This window comes from Leuresthes tenuis, unplaced genomic scaffold (assembly GCF_036924035.1).
Source record: "Leuresthes tenuis unplaced genomic scaffold, fLeuTen1.0.hap1 SCAF_12, whole genome shotgun sequence".
Lineage (NCBI taxonomy): Eukaryota > Metazoa > Chordata > Actinopteri > Atheriniformes > Atherinopsidae > Leuresthes > Leuresthes tenuis.
The window spans coordinates 7,845,437-7,869,674 of record NW_027325366.1 but is presented as its reverse complement, the minus strand read 5'-3'; the positions used below and the strand labels follow the sequence as shown (position 1 = coordinate 7,869,674).

Here is a 24,238-nt window from a genome sequence, read left to right as displayed (position 1 = left end):
TGAGAGGCTTTGACCTCCGGATTAGGGCTAAAATAAGCATGTGGGGTCTGTGAGGCAGCTGTGCTTCAGTGAAAAGGGGGAAAATGCTTTTCTCTAATATAAGCAGTGCAGTGAGAATTCCAAGTTACTGATGGCAGACGGGATGCTTAGATAATGGAAATGCACTGTATCGGCATGTTCACAAATTTTCTTTTTGCTGTGTGGTTAAGACATTACTCACCATACTCCATACGCCTCTGCTTACCATAACCAAAGTGTACAGCAACACCCAAATGTTGTTGCTGTAAACTTTATTAATTTCACTCCTTATTTTTCATTCACCTACTAATCAGACAGACATCTCCTGATAAGTATCAATGATTTTTTTCTATTCTAAAGTGTAACTTTAGTGCCTACACTAAAAACAATAGTGTCTTGTTTTTTTTTAAACGAGACCAAACCAAATCTAATCAAATGTGCTAATTCCCCAGCAAGTCTTAATACAAAGATATGCGTGTGTGGAATAAAGAAAAAGAGACCCATGGATAACAGTGTTCCTGGCTTGCAGAACAATCCCAGAGAATGCAAATACCCTGAAATATTTCCATCCCCAAATACAGTCAGTCCTCAGTCAGCACATTTCAATTACTATCCCATTTGCTCCCTCTTCACACATAACTATCAGACCATACCAACAAGAGCCCCCCCACACACACACACAGACACACACACTAATTTCCTGTCTGCTTACAACATAATCTTCCTCCAAACCCTCCGCCTGACATCCAAAGCTAAATCCACGACACCACTACATATCAGCTGAAAATCACTTTTTAAAGTCAGAGCCCAGAATGCATCAGAATCAGCCTGATGCATGTTTCTTTGTCTGAGATTTCATTGGTTTGTGTCAAATGAAAGATGACGCAAGCATCCTTGAAAGCTGCAAGTCAACCCCATCTCCAACCCTCACATCTACACCTGAGTGAACGTATTATATCAGAACATGAACTGATTTACATGAAACAAACAGAAAAAACATAAACCTTGCAATGCTGAAACAACAGAGCTCATACTTGTCACCTGATTCCAAACCAATTATGATTGGACACAAAGTCTTTCAGAGATGCTTGAGAAACACATCAGAATCCATCATCCAGCAATATGAAGTGATTACACTGGCTGAGATGGAACAGACAACATTAACTGGTCACAGCTCCATTCATTCCCCAAAACCATAGTTATAAATGTATTACATGATAGCATTCTGAACATTACATGTACATATTTACATTTGCAGCAATGCAACTGTGAAACTATCAGCCATTTGGACAACAGGCTTTCTTATGCCATAATACTGGCTGTGATTAGTTAGTTGTCAGAGATTTGTTGCTAATCTACTCAGCACCTGGAAAGAAGGCCATCTGTCTACATGTATCAATTAGCTAAAGAGCAGACTATGGCTTAGTGTCAATGTAGGGGTCATATGTACTTGAAGAACTGACTCAGACAGTAAAAACAAAAACAAAGAGGAGCTCTTGATGATAAAACAAGAAGCCAAGCCATTCAAGCACGGATAATGTAAGAGATGTGTTATGTAATGTATAAAAAAAGTGTTCCTTAGGTTACACAAGTAGCACATGTCTAAGGATCCATGTAAGCATATTATTCTCTCCTTTCTTTAGACCATTAAAGGCTACTTAGGTTTTAAGGATTAACACTTCTCTCAAATGTGAGCACAGTGTTTCAGTAAGTTAATGACGACACCAGATTTTGCAGTCATGTTGGGAGTAGAAAAGAAACTAGAAAATCTGTTCTCTAGAAAAATTAAATGTTTTCAGATTAACTCCTCAAAATAATATAATTTGCACAATCCACTTCATAGCTACAGCAATCAGACTAGTCACAACAATTTGCAGCCAATCAAAGGAGGGGGTTACCATTTTCTTTTTTAACTATGTTTTCAGAGAGAAGACAGTTTGACAAAAACCTACAAAATCCAGGACTTTTCTTGTGTAGGGACTTGGGTAATAATTTCTCCACTGAATGACACATGTGTTTATATCTCTCATCATCCTGGAAGCAGTCTGTATAAAATAAGTGTGTCTGTGAGAGATATGAAACATGAATTTAAACAATATACATTTAAATACCTGCCATCCCAATGCTACAAGCTGTTTGTCTGTCCTGTAGATATGGCTCTATTCCAGCTTTATATGTGTAAGAGCACAGCAACGCGGGGCTGAGCGTCCTCTGCTTGGCATGTGTAAATTACGAGGAGGAACAGTGGCGAGTTAACGAATACGTCTTTTTTGTGCCAATAAGGTGCAACCGATGTGTGAAAGAGGCTCGAAACTGAAAAAAAAAAAAAGAAAAAAAAGGGGGATGGACATCAAGAAGACCCACTTGAAGTAGTGAAATGACCAACGATCTTTTGTCAAGAGGCAAGGACTATGTGGAAATAAATAAACAATTTTAGGTTTTGACTTGGAATATCACAGAAAAGATCCCACAGATCAGTTTAAGAGTTTTTTTTTTTTTAAATCTTTGTGAAGATGAAAACTTCCATCCAATCAAATACTTTACTGTGCAACTGGATAGTCTTACCAATGGCAGTCTCTGGCATGGCAAACACTGTCTTCTCAGTGGCCACTCGAAATCGCCCATGAACTGACAGACCTACACCCTGCAGGTGGAAAACAAGAAGGTTACAAAAAAGAAAATCAATCCTTGGATAAAAAGAGCAGAAAACACAGCTACAGACTGATCAAGGACACAACACATAGGTGGAAACAGTGCTGTTGACAAAGAATTAATAACTGTCATATATACAAAGAGTGTAGAAGTGGTTGGACAAAGCATAAACCAGGCTGATCCATATTTCTAGGTCACAGATTGTGACAAAGGAAAAGAGGACTTTTGCTTTAGGAGCCCCAAAATTTTATAACTAAAGTTACTTTCAAAGGACTTACGTTAGGAATTATGTTAAGTTCTAACGTTTATTCATTTTATCTTAATGTTTCTACCTCTTCAGCAAACACTGATTGCCTTTATCATTTTACCTCCAGTGCTTGGTTTTCTTCCTTATTCCTTCATGAAGCACTTTGTGAAATTGTTGAACTAAGTTCCAAAAAAATAAAGTTGAATAATTATTCTACATTCATAAGTGTGTGTTTCCTTGAGTGTGATTAATGGATGTGGCTCCTAACAGGGGGATAGGTGAAAGATAATAAGCAGGGTTGGCCAGAAAACATTTTCAGCACTGTATGAACTCTGTTTGGGGGTGTGTGTGCATGTGTGTTTTCTGTGCGAGAGAGAGAGAGAGAGAGAGAGAGAGAGAGAGAGAGAGAGAGAGAGAGAGAGAAAGAGAGAGAGAGAGAGAGAGAGAGAGAGAGAGAGAGAGAGAATAGGGTTACCTTGGAAATAAAATCTCTGCAAACATTCACCTACATGTGTGAATGTTCAAGGGGAATCAGTGGGTTACTCTCTATAGTGTTATGAGGTCTACAATAAAAAGTTCCAAGATGACTGTTGTCATTTGGTGATAAAAAAAAAAAGATAATTAACTGCGCACTTTTGAATATAGACAGATGTAAGTAGTATTTCTTAGTACTAGTACTACTAGTATGCTGACAGATCAGCAAAAAGTACCGCCTATAATCACTTTTAAGAGCTAAAATCTAAGCATCAGTTGAAGTTTATGGTTAAACGCATGTTTTTAGAGATCAGTCCTGAGCACATGATAATAAATTAACTTGAAATATTATCACATACAGCAATCTACAGAACAGTTTGTGTTAATGTGAAAAAGTCTACAGCTATCCCTCATTTTTTTATATTTTGCTTTCAATGATCCAGACTTGGACTTGCACGGTGGTGTGGTTAGCATCGTCGCCTCACAGCAAGAAGGTTCTTGGTTTGAATCTTGACTGGGACCTTTCTATGTGGAGTTTGCATGTTCAACTCGTGTATGCGTGGGTTCTGTCTGGGTACTCAAGTTTCCTCCTACTGTCCAAAAACATGCATGTTAGGAAAATTGGTATCTCTAATTTGACCCTTGGAGTGAGTGTGAGCATGCATGGTATCTGTGTGGCCCTGTGATGAACTGGCGACCTGTCCAGGGTGTACTCTGCCTCTTGCTTAATGACAGCTGGGATAAGCTCTAGCCCCCATGTGACCTTGAGTTGGATATAGCGGGTATAGAAAATGGACGGATTTTCAAAGTGGGCTTGAGCAATAGTCCTCCAGGCTTTCTGAGGATTTTTCCTTTGGAAGTTGGACGCTTTTTCAGACATTTCCAGTCCAGTCCTTGTACCTGACAATTTTCAAAGGAATGTGTCTTTTCTTGTTTGTTAAGCCACTTAACACTGGCTTATGAATGATTCAAGCTGAAAAAAGGCACCTAAAATGAATGGATAAATCGGGGCAGATGAACAGCACCCTGAACTGATGTTTGTAGGAAATAGGATAAAATCCGGCAAAGGCATAACACAGTACCTTAGAGTTGATTTGTCTACTTGAGAACCAGACAAGTGTTGACAGATTTTGATCTACCACCTGGAAAGCACCTCATTGGCAACAGCTAATTTTTCGGCATAACAATGATCCCAATATCACTGCCAATGCAGTAAACATGATAGAACTTAATCAGTCATGGTCAAGACTACTTCCATTACTAAAGCAGCGTAGAGTCATTTTGACAGATAACTTAACAAAAAGCAGCTGAAATCCAAAGAAGACTCTTGGAATGTTTTTCAAGAAGCGTGAAGAACTATTCTTGAAGGCTACTTAAAGAAATTACAAGAAAGCTTGCCCAGAAGCGTGGCCACTTCCCCGCAAATGACTTTATGCTCTAGTGTTCTTCTGCTACTCCGAGATGTGCACCGTCCTTGGTTGTGTTGGTGTTGTTGCTAGTCTTTTAGCTTTGCTCTGTTGTGGAAAAGGAAATGTCAAATTGGAGATAAATCTGCTTTGTGGTGAGGTGAAACTCAGTGTTCAATCCTGTAGACTGTCCAGTGTAGCCATTTTCTGTGTTTTTCATCTGTGCTTCTTTGCTATTTACGGTTTTTGGCACTTCAATCTCTTTCTTTATGAAATCAGCTGTTGTTGGCCCCTGCAAGCTCAAGATAACATTCTACCAATCATCATTTCATCATTATCATCTCCAGAACCTGCGTGGCTCAGAGTATGGCAGACAGATACCTCTATAAGGGTATAAAACAACCCTAAAACAGTTCAAGCTGTATTGAAGAACAAAAAATGGTCATATCAAAATGTTGACTTTCAAGCTTAGTATTCCAAAAACCTGTCCTCTGTTCAAAACAGAAAAAAAAAACAGATTGTAAATCTGCTCTATTTCTACCTTTTATCTTACTATGCAGTCATTAACCCTTTGGGGTTATGTTAAGACTGGACTCCTCACTGTACTTAATAGCAGAAAGAAAGAGAAAAGAAGAAAAGAAAAGAAAAAAGATATCTGGTTTGCTTCAAGTTGGCACTGTCAAGTCAAGTGTACCTGCTTTTATAAGTAAACATTACATATGCCAAGAACTTTTTTTCCGTCTTGGTATGCCTCAACTTTGTACAGTTCACAGTCCATGCATGTTAGTGTCTTTTTCCCATAAGTCGTTCTGCCAGTAAGTTTGTCAGACATTTCTAGTCAGTGGTGAGGTGTAATATGAAATGCTTTTAGGTCCGAAACAGAAAGACTTGCAGGTAATCCTTATATATTTCAAAATACTGTCATTTCAAATGCACCCAATACTTTAATTTTACCTGTTTAGCAAAGTTTATAAATTTACAATAATAAACTTCTTTTTGTAACAAGAAGTCCAATTCACTCTATTTCCCATTAGGCCTATCTCATTAACCCGATAGAACAAATTAACACCAGCTGACAAAACATATTTTAGCTGACCATCAGCAGCTGAAGTTTCATCTTAATGCAGTCATGTAAAAGTGAACCGATTCTTTTCATTTTATATATGCTTCCGTTAGGTAACATTATTAGACAGCATGGCATAAATTTCCATTGCTATGCTGTACTTATCTGTGAAACCAGATGAAACCAATAGGTTGGTCAGACAACAAGCATGTCTTGAAGACAAAGACCTGGATGACTCAGAACTTTTTGCTTCTAAATTCAGACAAAACTGAAGTCATTATCTTTGGACCTGAGCGCTTCAGGGAGAAATTAGTAGTAGAGTTATTTTTGACCAGAATTTATCATTTGACGCAAATTTAACAGTTTTCTTGGACTGTCTTCTTTTATCCCTTTTGGGCTGTCCCACATATTCTCTGAAAAGCCTCCAGCTGATCCAAAATGCTGCAGCCAGTTCTGATGAGAACCAACAGGAGAGATCATATTTCTCCAGTTTTAGCTTCTCTTCATTGGCTCCCGGTTAAATTCAGAATATAATTTAAGATTCTTCTCCTCACATATGAAGCTCTTAATGACCGAGCTCCATCATATCTTAAAGATCTCATTGTAAAATATTTTCCTAACAGAGCACTTCGCTCCCAAACTGCAGGTTTACTTGTTGTTCCCAGAGTTTCTAAAAGTAGAATGGGAGACAGAGCCTTCAGTTATCAGACCCCTTTCCTTTTTGATAAATTTATAGTTAGGGATGGCTCAGGTGACCCTGAAACATCCGATAGTTAAGCTGCTGAAGGCCTTGACTGTTGGGGGGCCTCTTATGTCACACCTTTCCTCACTTTGTACTCTTCAACCACCCCGTTTAATTTCTCATATGACATTATGTACATTTGGCATTATTGTTGTCATTAACTTGTGTTAACCTATTTCAACAAGTATCCTGTGAATGGCGTTCCCCCCCCTCTCTTTTCTGTCCACTCAAACCCCAGCTGGTTGAGGCTGAAGGCCACTTTTCCTTGTCTGTTGTCTGTTTCAGCCAGAGGTTTCTTCCTGTTAAAAGGGAGTCGTTTCTCTCCACAGTCGCCTCATGCATGCTCAGGACAGGAGATTGGATCAAAGAGAAGTTTCGGTGCAATTTGTTGGTTTCCTTAGCTAGGAGATTGTTTTTGAATTGGCTCTGTATGTATGGATTGGACTAATTTTGAATTTAATTAATTTGATTTGATTGAGATTACAATGAACTGGACTCTAATTGGCTTGAATTGGACTGTATCATTGAAGTGCCTTGAGATGACATTTATTGTGATTTTGCACTATATAAATAAAACTGAATTGAAAACTGAATTGAAAAGTGGAGCAAGTGGGCATTATCACTGAATTACTGGTATTGATTAACAACTTTATTAACTTCATAATGATTTATTGCTTCTTATGAGTCAAGCTGAAACCTTATCGACTTAAGAATGAATTTGGGTATCAGGTTCTGTTGCAGAGGCATCAGTGTTATCAGGGTAAGATAACATAAAAGACATTGTGGAAAGAGAGGAAATCTCACTGGCCTGACATTTTAAAAAGCAAATGCAACCTTCTTTGATCCCCTATTCCAAATCTCAGGAACCAATGATATGTAAAAATGCAACAAATTTGTATGTAACTGCAAAGGAAGACTGATGTTTATTGCATAGCTCAAGGGTCGGCAACCTGCGGCTCTCTCATCCTTATGCTGCGGCTCTGCATGGCTCAAATTAAAATGGCTTAAATTAAAAAGTATCCAATTGTAGTGTATTTTATTTGTGTTAGTTTGTTTTATTGTAGTTCTAAATTAGGAGATTATTCGCCACACTCGCCGGTATATGCCCGCCAAAACGCTGTGCATTTATCAAGACTTTCAACCCCAGGTAGGCCAAGTATGGAGAAATGCAAGAAAAGAAAAATATCTGAAGAAAATAGAACATTTAGTGATAACTGGGCAGATTAATTTGCATTTACCTCTGACGAGAGTGGCTTACCAGTATGCCTAATTTGTGCTGAGAAAGAGATCTTCAACTTGGCGTGTTTTTTTATTTTTTTTTATTAATTAATTTATTTTTTAATAGTTCAAAATGTGTTCATTATGTAAATAAAATTACATTTTCTCTGTAGAACTTTATGGACTTTGTAAGCAACATGCTATAGTTGTTTATACAAAACGTGAAGGTAAAAAAACATTTCATCATTTCAATCATTTTAGATGTCAAAAAGTATTTGCGGCTCCCAGTGTTTTCTTTTCCGTGGAAACCGGGTCCAAATAGCTCTTTGAGTGTTAAAGGTTGCCGACCCCTGGCATAGCTGAAAATACAGTAGTAGGAAGGACATCAAACTACTACTATGATAGCACGTAGTTTACACATAGCATAGAAAGTAAATGCAAGATGGTGCCTATGATGAAATGCATCAAACAGCCATTGCTTCACTTTATTTGCTTTTTATTTTTTTTATTAAACCCATCTTCTCGAAGTCCACGGTAAACCTCAACAACAGCTCCCACCAGTGATGGATAACATGCCAGCATCAGATTATTAAACTATGCAACCTGGTGGGAGTTATTTTTCAAGTTAGGATTAAATCAGATAAGAATGCAAAGCCTGAGACATTCAGTCCTCTGAGGGTTAAAAGGAGATGTGGAGGTTCCCACTGCGAAAATGCAGAACGGTCTAAGAGTAAGAAATACAGCATGTCTAAAGAGAAGGTGAACAGTGTCTCCACAACTCAGATGATCTGAAAATCAACACTCTTTTGAGCACTTCTAGAAATAAATGAGTGCTTCTAGTTTTGACACATGTAGTACACATGAGCTGCTGCTTTGCTAACATGTCTTTGTAGAAATGGCTTTAGATGACTCTAAGGGTGTGTTCACTCTTGTAGTTTGGTTTTCTGTCCCAGATCAAAGTACTGCACATTTGTATGTCGTTATTTCATGCTGCATTCGTATTTCAGTCAAACTGCACCAGACTTTGTCTGCTTGTTTGTTGTGTGGCAGGGTTTCGATGACAAAGTTAACACTTTTGAATGATCCACAAACAGAGCAATTGTACCAGAGTTTGTTTGAAGGAAATTAAAATGACAACATGTCAGCTGGGAAAGCAGCTGGGAAATCAAAATTACTTCTTTCTTGTTTTGATTTAAAGATGCATTACAAAAAAATTTAATTCAATAAAATTCTGTTCACAGGACCCAGAATCTCCTTGAAAATAGGCTTTAATCATACTTCATTAGAAAAAAGAAAAGTTTAAATGAAGTATTCAATACTTTCACACTAACGTTTAACATAGTACCTCGATTCTCTCGTCTACATGTGATGTTAGATTCTCAAAAAGCCATGTAGAAAGTAAAGAAAGTTGAACTAAAAGATAAATATAGCATATAAATAACAGCAACTTTTTAAAATGAAAAAAGATGGATACAGAATGAGGGGCTGTGTAATCTCACCTTACTTTGAGTTTTGCCATAAAAGTAGTGGAATATTGTTAAGTGCTATCTCATTCCACCAAGTACCATATATGAACATGTCTCTCGGTCCTGCTATGAACAACGGCAATTTGCAAAAGTGCAGACAAGTGTGTTTATGGCTCTCACTTACAGATATAATGGGCTGCAAAATTTACAACCTGCACAGAATAGTGTTCACTGCCAAAGAATGTGGTGGAGTTCGAGAAACCCTTGTTAAATAATGACAGAACAAGTGAGGCAAGTTCCATCAAAAATGGTTACTGGGGTGATCAGGGGGTGTATGAAGAAACCAAGAGACAATTAAACAATCACATCCAGAGAAAATTATGTCCGTTTGAAAACACACAACAGTTGGGTGACTTTCCACATCACTCTTGCATCAAGTATTTTCTTTCAAAACAACCATCAAGCAGGCTGAAAACTGAAAAGTATGGACCAAAATATGGCTTCAGGCCCATTTTGGCACCCACTGTTGTTTTCTCATCAGAAGAAATGGACTTTATCAGATCTGATAGCAGTTGCACTAGCTCTGAATCTATACTCATCAAAGGTGCAGCAGCTACTTCACTATCCCTGTTCCAGACAGCCTAACTGCTGTGTGCTTTGAGCATGAAGAGGACCATCAGACAACACGTTTGAAATTTCATGCACAAACTGAGAGAGACACTGTGTCTGTTCGAGTACAACACACAGTAGACACAGATTGATAACACTCAAGTCTTCACAGACTTTTATTCTCGGGATCTGAAACTTGCTGAGCAATGAATGGCGTGTTTGAGATGAGATCCCTCTGAAAACAGATCCCTTCACACACTGTGCTTGTGTGTCTGTGACATGATGATGACATGCCTTTACTCTCTCATGATTTGTTATCCCTATTTGCGCTATGTGGGAGTTCTGCCCTGAACTCATAACAGATCTAGGAGCAGTGACTCCAGTGCCTCTTGGTCCTTTCCATATATAGAACTGGCCTGTGTCTATTCAGTATGAGCATTAAACAGCAATCAGCCTTAGGATGGTTTGTGTCAACATTCGTGTCCTCTGTACTCACATGACAGAAGAGGTGGACTGCAAATAATTTTATTTCCACAGTCAGACGTTCATAGTTCACAAGAAGCAAACACAAAATATCTTAGGGCAGAAAGTAGTGCAAATAATAATAATAATAATAAATATATTATAATAAAAGATTTTAGCTTTACATTTTTTTATGCTAGGGGAGGACCAGTATCAATTTAAAATAATTTCACCAGACAGATCCAAGCACAAATCTGTCCATGGCATCCTCTACAGCCTTTTTAGACATACTTTTTTTTATTTTTCTGACTAATTAATAATAGCTTCTGCCACAATGTAACCTATTGGCGATCCAGAAGTCTATCAGTGTATATTTAAAAAAAATATATACAAAACCAAATAACGCAACAAAGACATTCATTGCATATTAAATGAAGGAAACATGGAAATCCCTTTTGTAAAAATAAAAAAAGACTATGCGGTACCTTGCAATATCAGAATCAATTTGTTCATATTTAGCAGTGTTGGCACCAGCACAAAACATACTTGGCATCAAATTAGGACCGAAAGATATGAAAACATTATTTCCAGGGCTTTTTCTGCATCACCAGCTCAATGGTTACAGTTTACGCTGCAGTTGTTACGCTACATTGTTTAATGGTATTGCACACACATAGGTAATCTGGTGTGCATTTATGACATATTCCCCTAGCTCAGAAACTATATTCAAAAAAGATACGAAGTCACCGTTTTCTACTGATTTCCAACAGAAATACTGAAGATTATTTCTTCCAGAAAAAGTTAAGTGTGCAACATGAGTTACCATAGTAACTAGCATAAATTGCTAGCCCATTATTATTACAACACAGAACTCCATTATGCATTACAGTACAAAAATGTCAAACACTGGACAGCACAAGCAAAGAAACAACACGTATGCATGGCATTTAAAAGCTGCAGTCAAACAAGAGCATAAAACATACAACTGCACTCCCACCTAAAATCATGATGATTTTGTAGTACATAATGTCACCTCAGAGCGCAGAGCTCCTACCTGACCAACACTGAGTGAGGGTTACTGATGAGCAAAGGCACTTGTGGGGTCAGACTGTACATCTTCTTGCCAGAATGACAAATGCGTGCACACACACAGGCGCAACCTTGTTTTGCTATCCAAGTGGGAACTACTTACTGACATGATGCATGTCTTAGCCCCAACCTTAACAACCTCACCCTCACGCTAACATTAACATTAAGCTAATTAATCCTAAAATCCTTAATCCCAGAAGCAAAGCCTAAAAATGAAAAAAAATCTCTACCTGTGAGTCCCTACAGGGAATTAGAAACATGCACACAGATGCATAGACATGTTGAGTATTGAGCATGATAATACTGTGGAGACCTCAGGAGTAAATTAACAGTAAAGGTTACAATAGAAAACATAGTGAGATGAATCTGCACCAGCTCTATTGGTTCACGACATGAAAAGAGGTACTTATACAATAAAGACAGTCAAATTTTGAAAAGCTGTTAAAAGGTCCATTTCAACTCAAAGCTTATGCTTTCTTTTTTTTTAATTTGTTATTTAATCTGTAAATGTGCTGATTCTAAACTTAACTTAGACATATTGATGTTGAAAACAATAGTAAACAGTAACTGCACACAAAATAAGTCTAATTATAAAGTTGAACTCTGTCTAAAATTATGTTCAAACATAATAGTACCGGAAAGTCCTTTATTTTACTAATGCCACCAAACCACCCTCCTACATCTGAGGGAGGACTTGTTTGGACTGACCTCACTATTACTGATTTTTATAGGACTGAGTTGGTTAAACATTAAGTTCTATTGCTTTGTTATTACAACCAGAACTGATAATACTGTTGCGGCTCTGGCTGAATTTATTTTTTTAGAATTCTTATTGTGGGGCAAAGGTAGCAATTCAAATTTGAAAAACATTAAGCACCAGGAGGGAAAAACCACCAGCAGCAACAATGCTTTGTTATTTTATATTTCATCCAATCAGAGGCCACCTTGCCGCTGGCAACAGGTCACAGAGGCATATAGCTCTCTGCTGTCATCTACTGACATGATTTCTTATTACATCTCATAAATATAAGAGCTTTTTATGCTGCATCATATACTAATTATAAGACATAAAATAAAAAAAATCATCATTATTCACGATGGATAAAAATATCACACTCACCCCTCCCATTGTTATGCCGTCAATAATGGCAATATACGGCTTCCTGCATGTTCCTTGAAAAATAAAATAAGATGTATACAAATAAGAAAAAAAAGCTTTCAAAAATGCAAACTGGTTAGGTAGCTACCTTCCTGTTTGTAAGTTTAAAAGCAAAATAAATATCAATAAAGTAGAAAACTGACTAATCTAATCATCTATAAAGTCGAAAAGCATACCTATGACATTGTTCAGAATGTATTCCTCACGAAAAAAGTCTTGCGCTAGAGATTCACCAGCCTTTCCTGCTTCTGTGACCGCTGAGAAGAAAAACAGAAACCAAAACAGTGTTGTAACAAACTTTCTGCTATAATAATGCAGATTAATCGAAAATCATCCCAGACCTCAATAACTGAACCATAAGATGACTGCTTACCTCTGATGTCTCCACCAGCACAAAAGGCTTTTCCACCTATTCCTTTAATAATCACAATATCAGTCTCGTTGTCCTTTTCCCATTTCTAGAAACACAATAAATAAGTGACAACATTTCACAGAAAATCATCAGAAACAGAACGTTTGCTAATATTTTACGTTTCCAATCGGCTTATTCAGTTTAAATAGTCACAACACCAGTGTACATAGTCTTGAAAAACTAACAGAAAGTCAAAACTAATCTGTGAATTACTTCAGAAACTTGAACATGTGGAACTGCATGCAACCATTAAGTCTGTCTCAGCCAATGATTGCATTAGCTAAGCTTTAAATATACAATACCTTAAGTTGAGGGTAGATTTGCCGGATCATTGTCAGATTGAGGGCGTTGAGGACTTTGGGTCTGTTCATTGTGATCACACCGGCCCGACCAACCCTCTTCAGGAGAATCTCTGGCTCCACATGAGTCGACATCTGTGGCAAAACAGAAATCTTAACCACTCACTGGAACACACTCAATTCAACAGATTTATCAGGTAATGGAACCTATGAAAATCCCTCATCCTTCCTGTTAAGACAGGGTGACATGTAATTTCTAAAGAAATTAGACAAGAGCACTTAGAGTAAATCAGGTGCAAAATGAGCTTAAGAACACATTTTAAAAGGCATTGGAATCTATTAAACTAATCCCAGCTATGAAAAACGAGTTTTTAATTATTTCAACATGATCACATAATGGTTTTATTTCATATGTAAGAAAGTTGCTGGTTTGATAACCAAAAAAATCTGTGATTCTAAAATGACCGGAGGGGTGACTGTGAGTGTGCATAGTTTTTTCTCTCTGTGTGGCCCTGTGATTGACTGGTGACTCATCCAGCGTGTACCCCACCTCTCACCCAATTGCATGTGGAATAGACTCCAGCCACCCTGCGACCTTGAGTTAGATAAAGTGGATATAGAAAATGAATGGATGGACTAGAAGACATATGGTTAAGTGAAAATTTCAGTGCGCCACTGACAATTTCCTAATCATAGGTTCAAACTGTCACAGATTCACATGTAACAAACATAAGACACCAATCTCTTCGATTTGCATGGAGGGGCTTACTTCTTCTGGTTAACACTAAGCAACTCATTATTATCTTGATGTACTTAATTTACTCCAACTTTACTCCAGCCAAGTCTCAGTAGCTGCATTACCTGTATTTTAAGCTGTCTTTTGTGTATTTGTATGCATGAGGCTCCTTAGGCTACAAAGCTGAAGGCTCATTTTGTCCTCCAGTGAGTGAGACCATGTCTCTACAACACAAACAGCACAACCGAATGTTGTTTCCTCTCAAACACATCTAGATCACTCTTCGAGTTAAACTACCAGGTGGCAACAGCAGCTTTTATCTCCAAGAAGTTGAAGTGATGAGGAAAAGCTAATTCAACTAACTGTTCCACCAGGGAAAAAAATTAACAAAAAAAAAGAACAACTCTAAATAATTACTACTTTCAACTGAGCTCTAACTAAACAGAGTATAACATAAGAACAAAATAAACTGTATTCATGAATAAGTGTTAGGTAATGCTGAAAATCAATTATTACAACATGAAACATGAGAAATGATCCCTTGAAGTGTGCACATTGGGCAACTATACTCAACTTCACTGTTCAGAAGATGTCTGAAATTAATGTGAAAATGCTTATAAAAATGTCAACTTTGAAATTATTCACTATCCACTGAATGTGTATTGGCAGCTACAGAGGTACACTTTGGTGCAGTTTCTCACCATGTGCCCTTGGATTCGCTGCAGTCTGTATATACACTTCAGTCTGAGGAAACAAGCATAGAGGTGAGGTAAATACAAATAACTACACAGGCTGGCCATATGGTATCTGAAACACTTTCAGACTCAGTTAAATGAGCAATTATTTTCTCCCATTTTGCAAAATCCAACAATAAATTAGTTAGCTTTCTAAAAAAAAAAAAAAAAAAATCAACTTTCCACAGAAGACATGCATAACTGTCACAGCGCGAGCACAACGTTTATTTGATATATTGCACATAAAAACATGTATTCCGTTTAGTTGAGTTAAGCTCATTGTCCCGTCACTGTGTATTTTAGCTATTATAGGGACACTTTACGTAAGTTAGCTGTGGTTGTAAGTAAGATCGTTTAAGCACTATTTAATTTTAGAATTACAAGCTAAATAATATCTTGGGTATAAAGGTCGACCTGCTGTCAACATGTCGGACATAAACTACCAGTTCAACTTTACTCTATTATGTCAACACACCAAGGAGGAAAACAATCCTTATTGGTTAACGTAAAACGCCGTCAACTATACCTGGAAGCAGTTGTCAAAACTGTTAAAGACATTTTACTAATTAGGTGAGACCAGTAGCTGCACTTTTAGCAATGGTTATTTTTCTCTCTTCTCAGGTTTGTACATGTACTTCCTGAAGTAGTTAACGAGCTAGCGCTGATTGGTGGTTATTGATGACGAAAACGGGGGCGGGTGTTGTTCTTTCCATCGAGCAAGAGTCGTTCTTTGGTGTGTTTGAGCCACACTGCCGCCTACTGAACTACAGAGAGAGAGAGAGAGAGAGAGAGAGAGAGAGAGACATATTTCATAGTATATTTAACGTATGTCATATTTTTTGTTCGCTTGACTTTAGGAATGCAATGCAGAGGACACCATGAATCACCATGACAGTCTAGTTTACATGTTACTTGTTGAAGTTATGGTAACAGTAACAAAGTTATGGTAACAGTAACAAAGATCGAAGGAGGGAAATTATCATATTATTATCTAATTATCTAATTAACAATAAATAGTATTTATTTACAGCACTAAATAAAATTGTTTGTTTGTTTTCTTACCTTAAAATGAACCATTTATATATCTGTATCTATATCTATCTGCTCAGAGGGTCCTTCCACGGTTGAGAAAAAGTGCATTACTGCCATAAAAGGCACGCAGAGAAAGAGTATTGTTCACAGAGTAACCATGAAAAATAAGGTAGGTTTGTTTTAGGAAACGCATATGAGAAATAGGAGGATACTACTCATTTTACAATGCGAGAATAGACAAAAGCCTTGCCAAAGAAGTAAAATTATGAAGAGACAATACAAAAGTGAAGGCAGAGAAGAAGAATTAACGAAGCTGTTACTTTTCCCGGATGGAAATTGCAGATGTAAAACAAAGGTCTTCAGAGCAATGCCAAAGTTGCTTGTGTTCCCCCCAGCAGGTAATTCAGCTTAACAATAGGGGGGGGGGGGGGGGGGTGAGATGAGTAAATAATAATTTACCTAAAAGTACTACCTCCAGTAGGGATCCTTAGGCAAGACCCCCTCACCCTATCTGCGTACCTGTAAGTTGCTTTGGGCTTTGGATAAAAGTGTCTGCCAAATGCATAAACATAAAATCCATAAAAACCACAAATGCATTAAAATATGTGGACACAACATACCTAATTATGTAAACTTTTTTCTCTCCAAATACCTCCAGACTTTCACTTCTTTTCATTGACTATTTGATCCCCTTCTATCAGATCATAATGAATATTAATCACTAACTACAAATGGTGTACAAGTTTAATTAAAATGTCCTCATACAAAGAACAAGAAATGTTGGCACTCAAAATGACCCTGTAGGAAAAGGTTGCATTTTACCATTCATGTGTGATTGATTGCACAGTGTATCAGAATGAGATAAGCTTGACTATGCTTGCAGGGTGTGATCTAGTACAACAACCAAGGTGTGGCTGAGCAAATAGGCTTAGTCAGCCTCACCTGGACAAACAGATAACATCAGCAGCAGCATATTAAGACACTGGGTGGGAACGCAAAATGAAAAAACAAAGGCGGACACTCGTTGTGCGTAGGAGACATTTATAATTTTTTCTCACAAATGCAATGTTATCTGAACCTCAGTACAAGCATCATTCCATTCGAGAGGGTCATAATGATCTTGAATAACCTTTACAATGTTCTCAATTGTTGTTAAAAGGAGATAATGCCTATCTTTTTAACACGATAAAAGCTAACATATAAAAGCTCATCCATGTTTTTTTTACAAGCAGAATTTTCAGATAAAAGTGGATATTTTCACTGTGAAGAAACCTCTGTGCACCAAAATGACAATCAGATGTAGCAGGAGGATGAAGGGTTCCAGATCCTTATTGTCGTCTTTCTTTCAAATCCAAGAATTCTTATTTAGTCAGAGTCGCTGCTGCATGAGCTGCTGGAAGACTATGACAAAGATGAAAGAAACACACAAATTAAGTCAAGGAATCCCTATATTTAACCTGTACATGTGACATAAACCCCTGTTTGAGACTGATTTGTAAATATCAAATGTAAAAATTATGTTATTATTCAGGGTTTTATTTGAAAAAGCTCTTACCCCATGGCTGTCTTTCCCTTTCTTGTGACAATGGCCATGCTTGTGACCATGCTTGTGCTTGTGCTTGTGCTTGTCCTTGTCCTTGTGCCCATGTCCATGTCCATGTCCATGTCCATGTCCATGTCCATGTCCATGGCATTGTCCATGACCCTGTCCGTGACATTGACCATGGCCCTGACCATGGCACTGCCCTTGGCCATGACCATAGCCCGGTCCAGGTCCAACACCAGGGTGTCCAGGTGCAGGGGGGTAGTTTGATGGAGGGTATTGGGGATAACCCCCTGGCATCTGCTGAGGATTGTTGGGATAGCCCCCTGGTATCTGCTGGGGATTGTTGGGGTAGCCCCCTGGCATCTGCTGAGGATTGCCTGGGTAGCCGCCTGGATACTGGTTCCCTAAGCACAAAGAGAAAAGGGGATTCCGCTATTGCATACCAGAAAAGCGATTTTGAAGAATATAAAATACATTATGTGTGTGTTATTTAATAGAAGTTATTTACCTTGATTGTGCCCGTACATTTTGAAAATTCAGTTGCTTCTGAAAGAGAAAAATTACACTTAAAATAAGTCAGCACATTTCATCACACTTGTATAAAAACCCCTGAGCGTTCCAAATGTTCAGCATAGCTTCAGAGGTGAACTTACTGAGTGCTCGAAAACAGATCTTGTGATGTAGATGTATCTTACAGCTCCTTTTTATGTGTTGCTGCACCTCAGACTTGAGCAGTCATCACACCATCAGGGGCAGTGCCTCAGCTACCTTACAAGCAGTTTGTATATTTTGACCTACATGAGAGTATATGTAATCATTAACATCAATATGAACTGTAAGCAGTGTTATAGAGATACACACCCTCCTTCCAACTTCTGCAATATTGTTTGACCTACTTGCTGTTTCATATAAATAACTTTCCTTTTTCATACAGCCTATATTAAAACCATTGACCTATTAACACTAAAATGTTTTGATCATTGACCAACAGAGATGACCCATTGCACGTACAGCAGTTACACCTTCAATGACATAGAATAAGAGAGGTTCCTATTCACAATCACTCACACAAAAAAAAAAACTGTAGTCAAATGACTGTACTGTAGAGGGAACTTTTGGGTGTGTACCTGAAAAACACTGCTGAACAAAGGTCTTAATTTACCTTACTTAGGTACATAAAGATAATCTAAAAGGAAAAAAACTTTTATATAAGACAACAGATTAATAGGACACATAAGATGTCAAATGAAAAAAAGTAGAAGGAGGCAATGTTTTAGCGATTAGTTGCTTCTTTTAATAAACACAATGTTGAATAGTTTAATTTAAGAATAATGAAGACCATAATCTAATACAGACACAATTAACAACATGTTCATTGCTTTTTAGAACTACTAAAGTATAGAGGACACCAACACACAGACTCCTGTTGAAGTAAATTTAAAGGACGAAGCAACACTTGGGTCAGAATAGAGTCAGAGACTAAGGATGTGTTGCTGGTCTAGAGAACAGTACATCTATATCGCCTTTGACTTTAGAATTTATTATTAGTTATTTTTAGGTAATTATTATCATTTTTTTTGGTTTGGTACTTTATGCAAGTTACAATTGCATAATTTCTAGCTAAAAGACAGATTTCTTAAAATGCCAGTTTTGCATTTGACTGAAACAAGATCAAAAACACAGGCTTTGAAATGTAAGTGGCAGGAATCACTTATAACTGTTTCTATGCAAGATATGGGGATGAAGATTCAGCTTGTTTATTTCTCTTCACATCCACAAATCACTGTCAACTCAGAGTCGCCACTGCAGAAGCTGTTAAGGACTTTAGCAAAGACAAACACCACAATTTCATGTGCAGATGATATATCAATTAATAAGTTTGTATAAAATTATTATGTAAGTTCACTAATGAATTATATAATTCATTTTACTGTAAACATTACATTACTATGTTGTCAGTTAATAATTTAACTGTTTACTGGTATGGCCTCACTCAGCCATACAACCTTCAACTGAACATTATTTGTTACACAGTTTTGGGCCAGTTCTGGTTTATCTAGTTAATTCCTGATTTGCAATGCTTTTGTTACTTGTAGCCCTGATCTGGGAAACAGGCGCATACTGCCAGTGTGGATAAATAACACTGATATGCAATCATGGTACGTGGAAGGGACAAATTTACTACTGGATACTTAAGAGAGGTGAAACAATAATTCATTTTGAGTTCAATTTCTGTGTAATATTTTCTATTTTAGATCAGTTTTTGATAGCTACCAACTAGCTGCAACAAACTTGCAGTTGCTTGTGGTTTTGTGCCGAGCTGGTGCATGTCTAATTTTTAGGAGTTTTTCATTGATTTTCTTTTTTATGATGCTATAAAATGTTCCAGCAGAGCTGAGTCAAAATCTCCAATGACTCATCACTACAAGCAATGTCTTTACATTAGCATAGACATACAAGAGGTCAAGGAAGATTGTGTTTTTAAGTCTAATTTAATTGAGAAAGAATTGGATCCCATTACACCTATTTCCTTTCTTCTGACAATGACCATGTAGCCTGTGCTTGTACTCATGACCATGTCTGTTTCCATAGCTTTCATCCCAACACCTACGCCCATACCCCTGCCCATGACTATGATAGTGCCCATGGAGCCATGACTATGTCCATGTCCAGGACTGTGACTGTTACAGTTGACCATATCAGTGGCCAGATCCACACCAAAAACCAGGCCCTAAAGCATGATCATGGGCTTCATAAGGTGTGGTCACAGAATGGTACAAAGGTAGATCATACTGTAGAGGGCTGAGGGTGATAGCCTGGGAGACTAAACAGACAGACTAATCATTTCCTCTCAGGACTGACATACTTGATGTCCATTTTGGCACTTTTCGACGGATTTAATAAAACCACAGGTTTTTTTTTGTTTTTGTATTTTAAATTGATGTACTTTTGTCATGATGGTACATTTTTAGAATTGAGGTCCAAATCCTGAAATTTAAAGAACTTATTGAACTCATTGTCACTAATTACTTATAGTGGCAATGAAAATATAAACTGCTAAAACCTGAAATAATCTGTGACATTTGTGTGGAAGAAAGCCACAAATGGTACAAAAGATAAAATGGTTTGCTGAATATTGGCAAATGAATACTACAGATTGTCACTGTATCATACAAACTTGTTATTGTTACAGACTCTGTATGATGATAGTATGAAGAAGCTGCAGGTCATCATCACATAGCTATAGTCTTAGTGAGCTTACTGTGTGCTAGGGAGGAGATCCACTGACTCAGAGATCAGCTGGTTCTGCATTAATATCAGGTACCACCTTCAGCCCGGAAACCAATACTCAGATTCAGGGCTAAAGTTCAAACTTTTTTTGCCAGGTGTCACCACAATGCACCAGATAAGCAATGAGAATAATGCCATTAAACTCAAATAATCTTTTAGCTAGATTTAGTTTCTGATATGAATCCTAAAAAAATACAGTCATTGATATCACCTGTCTTAACATGTGTCTTTAACAGCAGAAACAAACCCACAGTGTATGTGTCATACTATGGTGCAACTGAGCAATATTAGAGTGATGACAGGAGTGATGACAGGAAAAAGCAGAGCACACCAAATCGAACCTGCTCTCCAATCAAGTAGCATGCTGGAATGACCCATTGGATTTAACAAAGTATATGGATTAATGCATAAAATTCCAACAGGGAAAGTTGTAACCTATCATAATCCCATTGTAATTCTTAACAAAAGTTAATGAAGGGGAAAAAAAAAACGGTCTCAAGACAGTGGCTTATTCGGAAAACCAAAAATGAAGAATGAACAAGGCTGCAATCGATCTTTATTTTCTCTTTAAAATGTATAACATCATAAGTTCACACAACCAGTGTGTTCAATGTGTTTACTACACATTCTTAAAACAAATGCTTGTTTCCATTTCAAAAAATGCAATGCACTTGAGTTAAAGGTGATTACTATGAGCGATGCCAAATTTAGCATTTCAACAGATTATTGTGTAGGGTAGGTTGAAAAAAGTTGCAAGATTTCCGCAAATCTTCATCTAGTCAGAGTCACTGCTGCTGCTGCAGGAGCTGCTGGAGGACTGTGGGTGGGAAGAAAACAAAAAAAGAATAGTTATTTACATCCTGTGGACACATCAAATAAAATTCATTTTAATTTTCTCTCATTATTCTTAGATTTCTGTAATTAAGAGTGCTGCAAAAGAGTAGCATTTAGTCATCTCAATATCCACTGACCTTCAAAAGACACCAGTGACATATTCTGAAAACATCTTATGCAATGTGTTTCACTTCCAACTAAAAATTAACTCTACTGAATCTTACCCCGTGACAGTCCTTCCCCTTTTTGTGGCATTTGCGATGCTTGTGACCGCGCCTGTGCCTGCGCTTTCGTCCACCACATTGTCCATGCCCATGTCCATGTCCATGTCCATGCCCATGTCCATGTCCATGTCCATGTCCATGTCCATGACCATGACCATGACCATGACCATGACCATGACCATGCCCATGCCCATGTCCCTGGCCACCACACTGCCCATGCCCATGTCCCTGGCCACCACACTGCCCATGCCCATGTCCCTGGCCACCACACTGTCCATGTCCCTGGCCACCACACTGCCCATGTCCATGTCCATGGTCACCACACTGCCCATGTCCCTGTCCGTAACCAGGGCTAGGTCCATACCCAGGGCCAGGTCCATGGCATCCTTGAGAACAGTAAATTTAGTATAGGTAAATAATAAGTAGTATCTGGTTGATATATCTGGAAAAAAGAAAACAGAGGCTGTGACTTACCATGACCGTGTCGATTCATCTCAAAACTTCAAACCTTGAAATGAGGTAAAAGGTGCATTAAATTTTTATACATAAAAAAAATAAAAAGGAAAAAGGATCCTCAAAAGGACTCTGCAGATGTAAACTTACTGTACCAGTGTAGGCAAGCTGCTCCACAGAACTGGCTGTGACCTGATGCTGTTTTTATGTGAAGCCACACCTCATCTTGGGCCAGTCCCTCTCACATCATCAATGCCTGACCTCCCTACAGAAGTATTTTTTTAGTGAAGGAAAAGTATGTAAGTGCAAGTAATCATAATTATTACTATACTTCGTAAATGCCTAATAAAACTGTATCTATTAAACTTGTTTTGTCATATTGTTTGAAAAATAATATGATTTGTTGAATCCACGAGCCAAATCAGTCATAAAAATCAGAGATTAGGTCTGTAGGTCTGTAGGCAATGTTCTAATCCTCTGCCCACATATTTGACAAAACTGTTTGTTGACTTAAGTTCCTCATAGTCAAAGACCGTATTGTTTTCTAGCAACTAAACCTGTATTTTTACATATTTGGTTGGAATGGGCTTGCAACATAATTTCCATGACAAAGTTCAAATCATTTCAACACAGTTGTATTTTTTTTTGCCACAAAACACTCTCTCATGACATTGCACTCTTTACTCACCATTTCTGCAGTTCTGCAAAGCCTGCTTCGACTGTGCAAGGCTAGCTCAGCTTTGCTCATATCGTGAAGTTTAAACAGCAAGCGGGAGACAGCAGCCCTTGTGAGATGCTTGCAGGGCTGCACCAGTCAGGACAGTGAGTCAATGAGACTGGGGGGGCAGCACTGGCCCCCAGAACAAGCCTGATCCTGTTCCAGTCATTTATTAGTAAAGACAGGTTGACCAAGATACCTGCTTGTACTCATGTGGATAACTGGTCAGAACATGCTCAGTCTAAGTACAGAAAAGTGTACTTTTCTAAAGTACTTTCCTAAATTACACTTTAATTGTACACTAATATATAAGCGTACTTATCTATAATAGTCATTATTTATAATGTCCATACAGTGCTGTTTTTTGGCTTGATACTGATTCATCATGCAGTTCCACCAGGAAAAAGAAAAAATTCCATTGGTCCCAGATTTATACTGTAAGATGACAACTGATTTAAACAAACACAGCTTTTAAGATCTAAAGAGAAGTAACACGTTCCAGAAATGCATGAGTCTGAAAATTACAATTTGTCTCTCTGTCAAGTTGTCTCTAACGTTAGCTAAATTCAGGTTTCTTATCAGCACCCTGTCATGCATCAGACAAACAATAGACGAGAGGTTTAGTCAGTTGTTATCTGATATCAGTTTTCAACCTCAAAATCTTATTCCCCTCATGACCGATATGTTTCTGCAACACAGCTACATTGAGGAACACACTTATTCTTTGCATGTACTGGAGATTTTCCCTTGATATTTGAATACTCCTGAACATAAATATTTTAAATAAACATTTCCGTACTTTCAAAAAAACACCTCTCAATCAAGAAAACATGTAATCATTCCTCACGACCATACCATGAACCCACCTGAAAAATTTAGGTGTGTCAGTGACAATGTGGGTTGTCAAAAAGGCTTTCTGTGGTAAGTAACTCCACTTTATTACAAAGATCTATTGAATGCAACTGACAGTAGTAGGTTGTGCAAGGTGTTCCTGATAAATGTGCGTTTTTATTAAGGGCTTACTGTAAATTGGATTAAAACTACCTATTCTTATACTTATCTACTTTGTGAGAGTCTGAAGGGGTGGCATTATCATGAAGAACTAGCATACAGTTGCTGACTTATCTGCATCATGTCTAAATTAATAAAGTTTTTTTTAAAATAGAGAAATCACAGTGTGTTCTGCATTAGACATTTAAAAAAAAAGCATAAAAAAACACATGAGACAAGCTAGGCATACACTAATTCATCGACGGAATTAATACAGTCAAATCAATGCAGGTTAAATTAAATTCATACTTATCAGATGGAAGGTTTAACACAAGAACAAGGGATATAAGACAGTATGAACATG

The 24,238-nt window shown here is 37.7% G+C and overlaps 1 protein-coding gene across 2 annotated transcripts in view; it reads right to left on the bottom strand.

Moving 5' to 3' along the window:
* Positions 1-15,426, bottom strand: part of hibch (3-hydroxyisobutyryl-CoA hydrolase) — a 28,230-nt gene extending 12,804 nt beyond the window's left edge. The window contains exons 1-7 of one of the 2 annotated variants that reach the window (XM_072396518.1): positions 15,313-15,426; positions 14,754-14,796; positions 13,320-13,451; positions 12,979-13,063; positions 12,782-12,862; positions 12,567-12,619; positions 2,584-2,662 (exon numbers count right to left, since the gene is read on the bottom strand). In XM_072396518.1, the coding sequence (XP_072252619.1) occupies positions 2,584-2,662; positions 12,567-12,619; positions 12,782-12,862; positions 12,979-13,063; positions 13,320-13,451; positions 14,754-14,796; positions 15,313-15,344 (505 nt within the window). In that variant the 5' untranslated portion in view covers positions 15,345-15,426. The remainder of the gene's footprint in view (positions 1-2,583; positions 2,663-12,566; positions 12,620-12,781; positions 12,863-12,978; positions 13,064-13,319; positions 13,452-14,753; positions 14,797-15,312) is intronic. The other variant, XM_072396519.1, reaches the window with a different exon arrangement.
* Positions 15,427-24,238: the final 8,812 nt, after the last annotated feature.